The 13,562-nt window shown below is 33.8% G+C and overlaps 1 protein-coding gene across 1 annotated transcript; it reads right to left on the bottom strand.

The window, feature by feature from the left end:
- Positions 1-490: 490 nt before the first annotated feature.
- Positions 491-8,043, bottom strand: LOC120624055. Its single transcript, XM_039890382.1, has 8 exons — positions 7,850-8,043; positions 6,734-6,857; positions 6,218-6,323; positions 3,918-4,062; positions 3,337-3,429; positions 2,520-2,618; positions 1,835-2,049; positions 491-719 (listed from the first exon to the last, which is right to left on the bottom strand). The coding sequence occupies exons 1-8, from the start codon at positions 8,000-8,002 to the stop codon at positions 491-493; spliced, it is 1,164 nt and encodes a 387-aa protein (XP_039746316.1). The 5' UTR covers positions 8,003-8,043.
- Between the last annotated feature and the right edge of the window lie 5,519 nt (positions 8,044-13,562).

Here is a 13,562-nt window from a genome sequence, read left to right as displayed (position 1 = left end):
CCACAACTTTTTCTTTTAATATAGAGGTATCCTTGATGATATGATGATATTGCCTTGATCTTACGTTTTTGGAATCGTATAGGCTTCATATACAAAAAAAAAACATAAATCTGACATGACAGACAAAGACAAATTGATATACGCGGAATAACTAAAATTGAGACACAGATTAGTTATTAAACAACAACAAAAGAGACAAAGTTAAGAGCGATTGTTCAAAAGTATACACTTTTTGCATTTAGCTAAAGAACTTGTATGTGTGTTGTTTTCAGCTTGGTATCAAATAGGTACAATCCTAAAACAGAATTAATTCATAACAAACAATAAGATCGTGGGGTTTATTTTATAGAATAGCTTATCTCTAGAGTTTAAGTTTAAAACTTTCTCTGTTTATTATAAAAACAAAATTTATATGATACTCGTTTATTTGACAGATTATAGGAAACTAACGAGTTAATTTTAATACAATTTAAAATGTGCGTGTAGTCGATCATGAGGTTATTATGGTCTCGGCCAATTCAGAGAGTCGTCTACGGATGTGGTCGATGGGTGCAGGAATGTCTGTGGGCGACAGAATCGGCGGTGACATTTGTTGTTGTAACTCGAAGGTTAATCTTGCGTCCAAAGCTGTGGAGTCAAACATGCCCAGGCTTCGAAGATATGGAGCTCTTCGGTATTCAGGATGTTCTATCATCCAGCGACAGTATTCTTTCACGCTTCTGTTGAGGAGAGATAAATCTATATCATCATCAACCTATCGATGTGGCACTGCACGGTTAGCATAGTAAGGAGACAAATATGTACCCCCCGATTTTCCAGTGTACGGAAAAAAAATTCCATCTCTAGCAACAAAATTATGTTTTTCATTAACAAGTGAAATGTTAATATGGGGGAACATAAAGCTATTTATTGGCTAACTTGATCACTGATTTAAACAAGTATCACAGTAAAATTAAACAAGTGATAATTTGTGTTGATCGGTTCAGTTATTTTATCAAAATATTTGGTTCGTCTAATCATGGTGTTGATATGGATACACATATGGTAGTATTGATCAAGGCCTTTGTGGGATACAAATATCCTATTTGTACCACAGGAATAAATAAGATGGATACTTGTTACAAGTCAAACAAGTATCTCTATAAAATCTTACTACGAACATACTTTGTCTGTGGTATGGTAAGAAAATTTAGAGAATTATGTATTTTTAGTAGTACTGCATACCATCATAAGTAATAGGGGACTCACAAATAAACACAATATTGTACATACACCTTTTTTCTTCACGAACACTTAATTTAACTGTACAAAGTGAGAGTTCAAAATTAATATTTTTTCCTTAGCATATTTCAATCATTTTGACTTTATTGCTGTTATTATGTACAGTTTATCGGAACTATAAGTTTTATCGAATGAAACAATATATTATTACAAGTGAATATATTTAAATACGTGGAATTGCCACTAATAATACAATTCATTTTCTACCTTCCTAAGCATAGCAAGAGTCAAAAGGAGAAGTTTACTCCCCTTAGATTTAACATAAAATTATTTGGATAAATATTATGCCCATGTTCGGAGTGAACAAAACATTGGAAGAAGAAACGTTTTGTCCTTTTTCCTTGCAGTACATATCTCGTGATATGTATGCCAGCCACTTTTCAGACGTACCTACTTTTTCACAGAACGTTGACTTAAGGACTAATGATTAGTTTCCAAAGTAGTTGGTGAGTCAAACCTATTATTTGATAGCTGCCAGTTTTGTTTGATTAAGTATTAACTATTTAAGTATAGTGAAATTGTCTTAGAATAAATAAATAAATAATGGAGTTACCGCAAATTGGTTATGCCGTCCCAAACGGTCTTTAAAGTGACAAGTTCTCGCGGAACGTGACGAGCAGACCGCCACATATTCTTGGTATCATTGCGATGTGCACGCCATTGTTCCTTTTTTGGTAGGCTTCTATGGAACGCCTGATAGTGGTCACCACGACACTCTGCCTTCATATCTTTTGTAATTTCTCGCCCAAGAGCCGCAAATTCAGACACCTAAGAAAGCAAAATAAATTTCTTATAAGTAATCGTGGAGCTTAAATGGATGTAATGAGGAAATTCATTAAAAAGTGGTAGGCCTACTTTGATAATCACTTTTGAAATAACAACACTGCTTATTTGTAGTGACTCTTCCACCGATTCTGAATGCAGATTCTTACGAGCAGAAGTCGGAAAGTGACTCAGCAGTTGCTCATTTTCAACATCAATATTTTTTAATTTATCATTATTCTAGAAAACGCAGTTCATTCAAGAGGTATCCTACTGATAATACTTATATCTAGCTAATCTTCTTTTAAATAAATACTCTTCCAAAGATATGAAAAAATAATGCTTAATTTAAATAGAAGCAAAATATGAAATCAATGATTTAATACTTTAAGATAAGTCTGAAAATAAAAATATTTTTTTGAAGAAATAGATAGGATTAGTATTTTTAATAAATAAAAAATAAAACTGTAACGCACCTTGGTATTTTCAGTGATAGTAGCTATGTGTTCTTTTACAGTGGGCATTTCTTTTGGCACAACTTGCAGACTTCTAGCGACATGGGTATCAAATTCAATCTGGAAGAATTCAAAATATTTATTACCTACAATAAGATTTCTCTCTCATTTCTGTCAGCTTCAGATCGTAATATTTTTTTGTCCTTGGGTAAGAAAATTCTGGTGTGACTAGATCAGCCACATAGCAAAACATAGCAAATACCGACCCGACTCGCCTAGGTGCGCATGATATCATTAAAGTCAGTTTGTTTCATACTACCCAACGATCAATTAAAACATTTATGATTTGCCAGTTGACAATACCACATTACTAACATGGGGATATTTAGAGTAGAGTAGAGTAGAGAGAGTAGAATACTTAGAGTATTATAATCAGAGCGTTTAGAATAGTTTTCTATTAAATACTACCGTAAATTTACTTTATTTTATTTTGATACTCTCAAAAGAAATTGCATCTAAATCAAATGCAAATCACTTCAAAAGCCTTTTGTTCACATTTGATACAGGTCTCGCGATGACTTTACCTTTTGGTATGGCTTTTTGTATGGCGTGGTAGTTTTCGTTACAAGTTGCTGAACTGACAAGACTCGTAACTAGAATTGACTCACTCAAAATACGCATAACAGAGACTGGCCTAAGTTACTGTGATATCAAGGATTTTAAGTTAATACCTACGTAATGCGCACGTATAAATATTGGCTCAATTTCAAATTACGGTGTCTTTAAGCCAATCCCCAAATCCTAGTGCCTTAGTCTAAAAAGAAAATGAAACTGGTACCTGGAACAATTCTTTGATAGCTTTAGGAGTGAACAGTTGCGATTGTTGATCCCCACCCAATTGCTTCATATAGTCGCAGAAATTGTGAGCAATCTAAGAGATTAAATATTTATTATTTGACCAGTACCTAAGTAAAACTCGATATAATGTAATTTAATTGCAATTTTGTTACAGTAAGCACAAATGGATATTATTTTATTGCAATTTTGTAAATATTAATCAAATTAAAAGCATAGCTGTACTCTCTATTATCTCAAGTTCATCCGCTTGAATTATCACTTTTTTCTTATATTGAGTGTTTTACGTACACTTGTAGGAAATTTCTTAATAAAGTAAATCTAGAATTTGCAAAACAAAGGGCAATCGAGCCCTCATCAATCTAACCATCGCAGCAGGAATACGTTACCTATTCTAATTCTGCTTTATTCTAAATATAAGGATTTTACAATAAAGTAAACGAATATAAAATATCACTTTAAAAAAAAAACTGTACATTTAAAAAAAAACATTTGATACTTTTGTAAAGGTGCACGGTGCACCTTCTAATAGAAATAGAGATATGAGTGTAATTAAGTTTGTACTTTGTCAGTAAGGTCATTGGCTCGCTTAACTAAAGTCTTTTCGTCTTCTCTTTCGGGCTCAAGATAGCGGGTATTCCATGTTATCTGCTCTCGTTCTGGTTTCTTCAGGAACTCTTTATGAATACTAGGCTTTTCGTCTTCGTCACTGAAAATATATAATTACTATCAACTAAATGACGTCCGACTGGCGCAGTGGGCAGCGAACCTGCTTTCAGAGTCGTGGCCGTGGGTTCGATTCCCACAACTGGAAAATGTTTGTGTGATGAAGAAAATGAATGTTTGTCAGTGTCTGGATGTTCATCTGTATATTATAAGTAATTATGTGTATTATATTCATGAGATATTGATCAGTCATCTTAGTACCCATAACACAAGCTACGCTTTCTTTGAGGCTAGGTGGCGTTGTGTGTAATGTCGTAGTACATTTATTTATTTAAATCTTATATTTTTAAAACTTTACATTTCTTTTGAATTATGATGGTACAATTAATATACTTTTGCCATACTAAATAAAAAACGGAACATTATGAAGGAAGTAGTTCCTATTAGATATATATTTTATTATAATTTTTATACTTTGACTTTCATACATTAAGGAACTCATTGTAATGATAAACATACTTTAATGTGATAACAAGCAAGGACGTCTGATGCTAGCCTGAGACAAACATTTATTTAGATAACGTCTTATGGAAGATCTTGGTTTGTTCTATTTGTCTGTGTATAGTTCTGGATTATTATTACATAGGTATTGATTTCCAAAATAAAAACAAGGGCAAAAAAACTTGCTATGCTAATAAGTGTATTAAACACTAACTTCAAAGCAAGAAATAAATATTTTATTATTTATATAGTAATTTTTTGTTTAACTTGGCAAAAATGTTGTAGAAAATATTTATTTCTTGCTTTTTAATTGATATTACACTTATAAAGAAAGTCGCTTCTTTTTTCAAATACCGGGGGGTGGGTTTAATATAAATGCTTACACCTAAGAGGTTATCTCAGACTGCATCATTACTTATCACCAGGTGAGAATTTAATAGAATACAACTTTGTTAAATTGCAGTCCATGGTTAACTTATAGCGAAAATGTGAAAAATTGTAATCTAAATCTAGCTGTTAACTGATTATCAAGGCACCGTAAATAGTTTTGAATGGTAGTTAGGCAGAGATATTGCATTGGCACTGTTTTAGTATGCAACAGTAATAGCTCTAGTCTCGTCAACTCTAGGTACAATAGATCCAGCAAGTTCATGTTAATGACGTCACAAAGGATACCTCTTCACCTAAAGAGACAATAAAATCTTCCCTTTAGCGGCAGTTTCTTTTCTTAAATATAATAAATTAAAGTTACTACTAGGTAATTTTAAATCAACTGTAGTGAAAAAGTGTTTTGGAAATGTTTGACATTTGTTCGGTCAGATTTAAAGCCTAGAGGCAAGTGTATCCATAAAAAGTGGTTATCATCTACAATAAAATTGGTTTGTAGATTGTTATGAGCAAAATTGGAGACTCCAACGCCTTAAATATACTCTGTAGTGGTAGTTGTAACTGTTGTGAGTGTAACCAGGAGTCTGGTGTTATCTGGAGTCGGTTGGCCTCTTCATCGGATTTTAGCTATGACTCCGATAGAATTGCTGACGGCCGACTGGCACAGTGGGCAGCGACCCTGCTTTCTGAGACCAAGGCCTTGGGTTCGATTTCCACTACTGAAAAATGTTTGTGTGATGAACATGAATGTTTTCAGTGTCCGGGTGTTTATCTATAGGTACATTATAAGTATTAATTCGTGAGTACTTTTTAATAAGAATATTCATCAGTCATCTTAGTACCTATAACACAAGTTACACTCACTTTCGGGCTAGATGGCAATGTGTATGTGATATTTGTGTATAAATAAAAATAAGAAATTATAATACGCAGAACCAATTTAAAAAAAAAAACTAGAACACATCGTAGCTTTATTACAAACGCAATTATTTCAAGTAACGTAATTTTGATGATATATTACTTTGGACTATGGCTTAGAAAATCACATATTTGGAACCGAGCCCAAGTTTTCCTTAGAGACATCAAGCAAAATGCGGCGGCTAGTCATAAAAAATATGACAAACCCACGACAACATAGACATTTTGTCGTGACCCGACCCCGTGGGATAAGCGAAAGAACGAGAAGCAACCGAGCATAATTTAAAATGTATTATTTCGATCTCATGAGTTACATTTCAATCATAAATCGATTTTATAAGACTTGAGTAGATATGATAAATAAATGTACTTATCTAAATAATGTCGCTCACCTTGAGATAAATTCAACATCGGTGTCAGAGTCCAATTCTCGATTTATGTGAAGAGTTTTTCTATAAGATAACAACGGCTCTTTCACTAATCTACGCGGTTTTCTCACTGAAAATATAAAATGGACTTGTCACACTTACATTTATTTGGTACCAAAATAAGTCACAAAGTCATAAATAGGTGATTGAGCCCCGTAATTCGGAGAGTACGTTAAACTGTCGGTTTTGCGCCTGATCTCTTTCCGGTGGTATTGGATCTTCCGTCCCATTGGGCTATGAGAGCAAGGTAATAGAGAGTGCGCCGGTGTTTGCGCACACATTTGAGCACTCTATTGAAAAATTACTCAGGAGATTGACCGATTGATCACCGAAATCGGTCGGGGAAACTATTTTGTTTTATGAAGTTGTAATTATGATTCAATAAAAATATTGCACTCGCAATCTTCAATATTTTTATATAGGTAATAACTAATAATATTATAATTATATCGCAAATAGCGTATTATAAAATTAAAATACCTTCAACGTTGTCTGTTTCCTTGAGTTCCTTTGATATAACGCCGATGTGCAATATATTACAAACTTTATCGCAGAGGTCATTTGGCAGAACTTCCGACAAAAGGTTGATTTCTTTTTCCTCCAGCTGAATTGAAAATCATTTTTACCACTAGCATAACTTGAACAAGATTGTTACAAATGTAATATGTTTGTCCAAATTGTTGAGATATGACCTTTATCGTACATTTGTGTCATCGAAACTAACATATCAATTCTGCTATTGTGATATTTCTGTGTCATTTTCCATCTTTGTTATTAAAAAGAGACAACTTTTGATGTGAAGAAAAAAGTCTAAATACGACTTAATTACACTTTAAATACGACATTTATTTGTTTCGTATGGATGATTATTTCACAGTTTAAGACGGCAGATGAATATGAAAGCGCACATGTTTAGACACACCTACAGCGCTTTTCTATTCATATTGCGTCTTTCTGTAATGCACTTATCAGACGGCATTAGTTGCCGTAAATAGTCCGTACCTAATTTAAATAGTTTTTTTATTTCTCTACAAGTTTGACCTTGACTGCAATCTGCAGGCTAACCCGTTTAGTTAGGGGTATTGCAGTTATATTAGACCTATACTTCTTAATGTTTCTAAGCGACATCGTAAAGTTAAATCAATTGGCAACATGTGTTTGACAGGGTGGTAACTGGCTACGGCCGTAGCCTCCAGAGAACGATGCCTTCCATCAGACAAACGACTATGCTAAATAAGACGTATCAATAATAATTCTATAGTACCATTCGAAACAATACAGTGTGAGTGATTTATGAACACATCTATCTAGAACATTAGTTTTAAAATGTAGCACATTAGTAAGATGAGATATAAAATATCGTAATTTCATAATCATGTGGTTTAGTTTTAACATATACACATCGTTTTTACATCCAGCTCACTGTTGAAAAAGACTAAGGTTCTAAATATCGCAATTTGTATAATAAAAAAGAACGCGGTAATATAATATTGTTATCTACAATTCTACACAGTATAAGACTATCAACGGAATAGTAAAAATACTTACTCGTACATTGCGTATTCTGTGTAGAACCATCTACAATAATTTACTTACCGGCCCTTCAGCTGGAGCGGACATATTGTTGAAAATAGTTTCCCAATATTTTTTGTTGTTGTGTATCATCTCCGAGCTTTCATACTTTGAGGACTTTACTTTTAGAATCTTCCGCGGCTCTTTCGCCTTACGTAAATACCTGTATCGGTCCATCCTTCCCGGAGTGCAATCGTAATAAAATATTGCGATCACTTTGTTTATTGAGCCATGTAGATTTAATGTCCGTGAAAAAACATTGTTGTCGATAGGTAGCGCGAACACGGCTTTCGAGTAAATCTATTCGGCGTTGCTACACAACCGATAGTATTGTAAATAACTGCACGGGAGTACCTGGAAACGTTCGTTACGATACATGCAGGACATATTCCGTTTTTTATTCCATGAAAATATACAGAATACAGCGCTTTGCACGGTGCAGAATTTAATTTTATGCACTGTACAGGAAATGGGATAATACTTTTTCATTTAGCAATATTGAATTTATTATTGAAAGTACGATTCAAATTGAGACAGGGATAATATTTCTGACATAACGTACAAATTTCGAGATAAGCATTGTGAACTAATAAACACATTATAAATGAGAATGTATGTTTGGAAGTTTGTTCAACCAATCACGCCAGCCGGCTTCTGGATCTGGATCAAATCAAGCACTGAATGGAACAGGAGGTAGCCGATGCTACTTTTTATCACACAAAAATGTACGGTTCTCGTGGGATAGGTAGGGGTTAGAGAATAACATAGAGTTACACATCCAATTTAAACACGTAACTAAATAAGTAAACCCATAAAATAACTGTATTACCAATGACCATAGATATTGTCACGGCTATCGTTTACACCAGTTTTCATAGATTCTAGACTAACTTACACACATACACAACAAACGGAACTTCATTAAGAAACTAACTTAATAGGTATAAGCATTACGAACGAACTGTAGCTGTATGAAAGCTACGATGCGTCCTGTAGGTATATTGTGCATGTTAATAATCAGAGTTATAAAGCTTTTGTTTTTTGTGCAGCTCTAATAGCCGTCAATTGTTAACTCTATATGCTAAATGCAATAATCAAAAGAAGCCTACAAATCATATATAAGGCCTGACCCTAATATAAATAATATATCTCAGAGTGATTAAATACGAGTACATCCAACAAACATCACATATATTGTATACCTGGCTCCTTTGTCATGCTACCAAAATCAAAAATCTGCGTAGGCTACAAAGTTGTGAATTATAGGAGATACTTATAGGAGAGACTTCCACTAGCCAGATGTTATGAGTAGGGAGGTTGGCCGCCCACTATCAACACTGTTATATTAGGCAACAGTTAAAAAATCTTACATCGCGTCAAGTTTTAACCGGAAAGATGAAAAATATCTACGATAAAGACAATAAAGGCGAACAAGCAAATATGCAGCTGACGCATCCCAAAACACGGGGTTACCTAAACTAGGGGTGCTAACAATATACGAGTATTTATACTGAAACAATAATTTATAGATAAAGAAGCATGTTTTTTTAAATATTAGGTATATACCTACTAATTATATATACTAATACTTTAATAAAGTGAATAAAACTGATGCACTAGAGTGGATGCAATCTGGAACAACTGCAGAACCCAATAATAATTTTACTTAGTTCTTTTATCTAGGACCTACAGTTAATAACTTTCAATTAATTTATTTTTAATTTCCATTTTATTGATGCACCTAATAACTATACTAACAATAACTTTGATTTATTTTTTTCATCGAAATGATATTCAGATTATAGAGGATTCTTCATACCTCTTAGAAGTAGGACCGATTTTTCTGAAGAAAATCTGATCATTTTCTTGATTTAGATTTTTAGCGGTATTACAGGACAGTAAAAATGTCATTTGCGCAGAAAGTATAATTATAAAAATTAGTTACACAGAATGGAAGTTGGTATAGTAATTGTTCTGAATACTGTTGTATGAAATTAGCGCGTACAGGATTTTTTTTTTGGAAAATTCGATTTATCTTTTTGTTTCGGAACATACGCGTCCGTTCTGTAATGGTGCCTCCATTGATAAAGAGGAACCGAGAAAACAAAAGGATGTCTATGCAAAGGGAGAGTTGGCAACCCTATTCGAGCGGGGTGTTTGATCAATAATCGTGATGTCGGCTATGCTTTGAAAACTTATGTAGTGTGCAGTTCGCGTACTGGTGATTTCACTGCCTGGGAACATTCTTTGGTATTTCTGACAATAAAAAATGATAAGAAGTACAACAGTTCATAGAATATAATAAAATAAAGTATTCTGTGAATTATGAATACACCGTATTTTTTTACTTGATATGACTGAATACTTTTACATATGTTGTAGGTAAATTGGAATACAGTTGTGCTTACCACTATTTGTTAATGATTGCTTAGCCCGCCAACCCACATTGGAGCAACGTAGTCTTCCTACTACGAGAGGGAAAGCCTGTCACCAGCATTGGGCACAATAATACGCAGAGGACGATGATAACGTAATATTTTTATTCACGCATTAATATTATTTTCTTCTAGTAAATTATTTTCATAAACAATTCAATTGAAATTATAACACGGAAATTTTACAACAAAATGCATTGTGCTACATTCGTTATATGAATTCGAATAAATTCTTGGTAAATAGAGTTGACAAGTTTATTCAGTCTGCAGTTGTGCTTAACACAATATTACTGAACGACGGAACGTCAAGTTAGCATAACACTGTTTAACTTCGCTTTGCGATAGCGGAATTGAAATAAACGCATCTTAAACTATCGGCTTAAAAAGCTCTTTCATAAATGTTCCTACATTATATTTTAGAGTGCCTCATTTCTTACTTATCTACTTAAAAGAAAATTACGTAAAAGGTGTAACTTTATGTTTATTTAAACTGCATGCCTGAAAATAAGGATGCTGTTACTTAAAGGTATTTTTGGTCAAGTGACTCAATATAGTTGTGAAATGAGATTGTGATGTTGATGACATTTGATTGATTGGATTTATTCCCTATCTATTAATGCCCCACTTCTGAGAGTACGGGTCTCTTGTTTAATCGGAGATAGGGTTTAGAACATAGACGCCACGGTACTCCAATGCAGTATGGTGGGCTTTAATGATCATTATCTCATGATAGTGTATAACTGGTAACGATATCACTGTCGTATAACGTACAGGATATAATATTTGTATAAGTAAAAGCTAGTAGATTTTATCTATACAATTGTCAATACTAGAATACGCGATGAATTAACAAAGGTGTGGAAAAAACATTTTTCGCGTCGATAAAAAAAAGAAATACATTATTATCAAATATTTTCGCTACGCTTGCAATGAAGTCGAATAAATTCTTGGCAAATGAAGTTGGCAAGTTTATTCAGTCCACAGTTGTGTCATATTTCGAGAGAGCGAGCGCTTAACACAATATTATAGGACGGTGAAACGTCAAGCATAGCGTGGCATAACATCGTTCGAGCTATTCTTGAGATAGTGAGGTTATAAGGCTTCTAACACCGACGGGGTTTTGGAAACTATTTTTGTATACGAACGGATGAAACGGCTTAGCAGAGGACATTTTGTCGGATTTTAGGGTAAACAGTGAGTAACATTGAACAACTAATTTCGGTCTAAAAATTAAGCAAATTTTCGGTACATTTGTTTAATTTTAGGTGAATTAATATAATAATTAGTTAGCTGTTGGTGATCACATGACACCTTTGGGGCTAGCTATCACCCTTAACATAAGAACGGCAGGCTGGCATTTCGTAATTTTAATATAATATATCTATAAGCGTTGTTTTACGCTTCCGCTTCCGTTTCTTGTAATAGCACTATCTTAAATAGTGCTATTTGTTAATTATATGTAAATCCTGTGCCGTGCGTTGGCGGCAGATCAGAATACAACAACCCTTCTCTTCCCGCAGGAGTCGTACAAGGTGTACCCCTAAATAATAAACACACTAAATATATTCTACACAAATAAAAATAAGACAGCTTTTGTTTTTTTTATCTTATTGTTTGGCCTGTAATTAGGGGCCCTGAGGCATTGCCATCTTCGATGGCGTTGTCCTTAAGGCTGAATACTGATGAATACTGATGTCTGCGACTTAGCTTTATAGAGGGCCTGGTATCATAGTCGAGATCGAGGTAGATATTTCTTTTGTGTGTGCAATGTGGGCTTATATATTTCATCGCGCATACTTCCATGGAAAAAAATATATACACTTCGAAATCCTACTATATTTTAATGTACATGCTAGTTTCTCAGACTTGGTTTAGATGTTAAACGTCTATTGCGCCGGATCAGGTCGGCTTTTGGCGTGGCAACGGACAGTGGGCGTAAAATCGATCGTCTAATCATAGATTTTTTTTCTTTAAAAACATCAGATTATTTCGTAATGTAACCTTCATGCAGATTTTCTATACAAAGAAATTTATCTTTGACATCTTCCAAGCATCCCGCGACTGTTAATTTTTTTTAATTCAACTTAAGTTTTTAAATACATATTTTATTTTATTATTTGTTCAAAATTTAGGGATATGAGCACACAATTTGTCAATGGTCTTACCAGTACATTTGAGCACTAATATAACTTAGATGTATTGTCATTTAAACACTGCAAGAAGAGGTGTCAAATTTGACGTCAATTAATGTTATACGCGAGAAGTTACTACTAACTTAACGTCACACATAATGAGAGCTTTGGTAAGAGTTTTTGATAACGAAGTTTTCGAGTTTCTCCATACATCTACGAGCGCCTCAAATGAAAACTATCGCTAGCACTGGGAACAGAATATACGACTTTAAAATTAGATACTTTAAGTTCATATTACTCTTACGTTATTATGTCGAAACTTATGAAAGTTCTAGCTTTTCGTGAACTAGGTGCTTTAAGATTAAGAAAAATAGTTTTAAAAATTTGCAAACTAGTACTTGGAGCGTAGACACGTTTTTAAATGAAAATCAATCAAATATAAACTTAGACGTAAATGTCATAAACTTGGGGTAGTAACTAAAAGCAAGGTAGTATTTTAAACTTCATTTGGAAATCAAATTAATTTGTAGACATCTAAAATATAATATATAATATTGTCTAAATAAATATCCCTAAGTAACTTAATTTGTTGTGCATGAGAACCTTATTCATGACATTTATTTTTTCCATGCAGGAGACATGCTTTTTACCACATAGAAGAGAAATTTAGAACTTAGACTTACCATGCTACTCTGATAGGGGTTGACGGACTTTAAGGTTTATTAACACATGATATGGATATTTAACTCGATTGACAGCTCTCCATCTTTGTAAAAGTATCGGATCCGAACTAGTAGCTACTTAGAATTAACAGAAGACACCCAATACCTTTTTTGACCCGACCCCAGAACTTCGTGATCAGCAGTCGAACATGTTTACTACTAGATCATAGAGGAAGTTATACAAATTTAACTAATTGAAAGTTAATCATAATATTGGCAGTTCTATACTTCTGTCAGTAAACAAAGGACTTTGAATTCCAGTGAGTTAACAATACTATGTTGACACTTCGTTAATTTGTCATAGAATTGGATGGACCCCTCCTGATTGAGGACAAACAGCAAATAAGCTTACTTTCCACATGTTTGGATAGAAGCAGGCGTTACTTTGTGGAATTCCATGAAAATAAGTCCGTATGATCCGGTGCTGGAGCGAATATTAGAAGAAAGG

This window comes from Pararge aegeria, chromosome 5, assembly GCF_905163445.1.
Source record: "Pararge aegeria chromosome 5, ilParAegt1.1, whole genome shotgun sequence".
In the NCBI taxonomy this organism is placed as follows: domain Eukaryota; kingdom Metazoa; phylum Arthropoda; class Insecta; order Lepidoptera; family Nymphalidae; genus Pararge; species Pararge aegeria.
This window is presented reverse-complemented; position numbering and strand designations above follow the sequence as displayed.

Bases quoted from the DNA above. Each gene is read 5' to 3' on its own strand.
- LOC120624055 (XM_039890382.1), bottom strand. From the start codon at position 8,002: ATGGACCGATACAGGTATTTACGTAAGGCGAAAGAGCCGCGGAAGATT. The intron at 6,858-7,849 runs GTAAGTAAATTA...TTTTCAATTCAG, and splicing joins CCGCTCCAGCTGAAGGGCCG to CTGGAGGAAAAAGAAATCAA. The intron at 6,324-6,733 runs GTATTTTAATTT...TTATATTTTCAG, and splicing joins GGAAACAGACAACGTTGAAG to TGAGAAAACCGCGTAGATTA.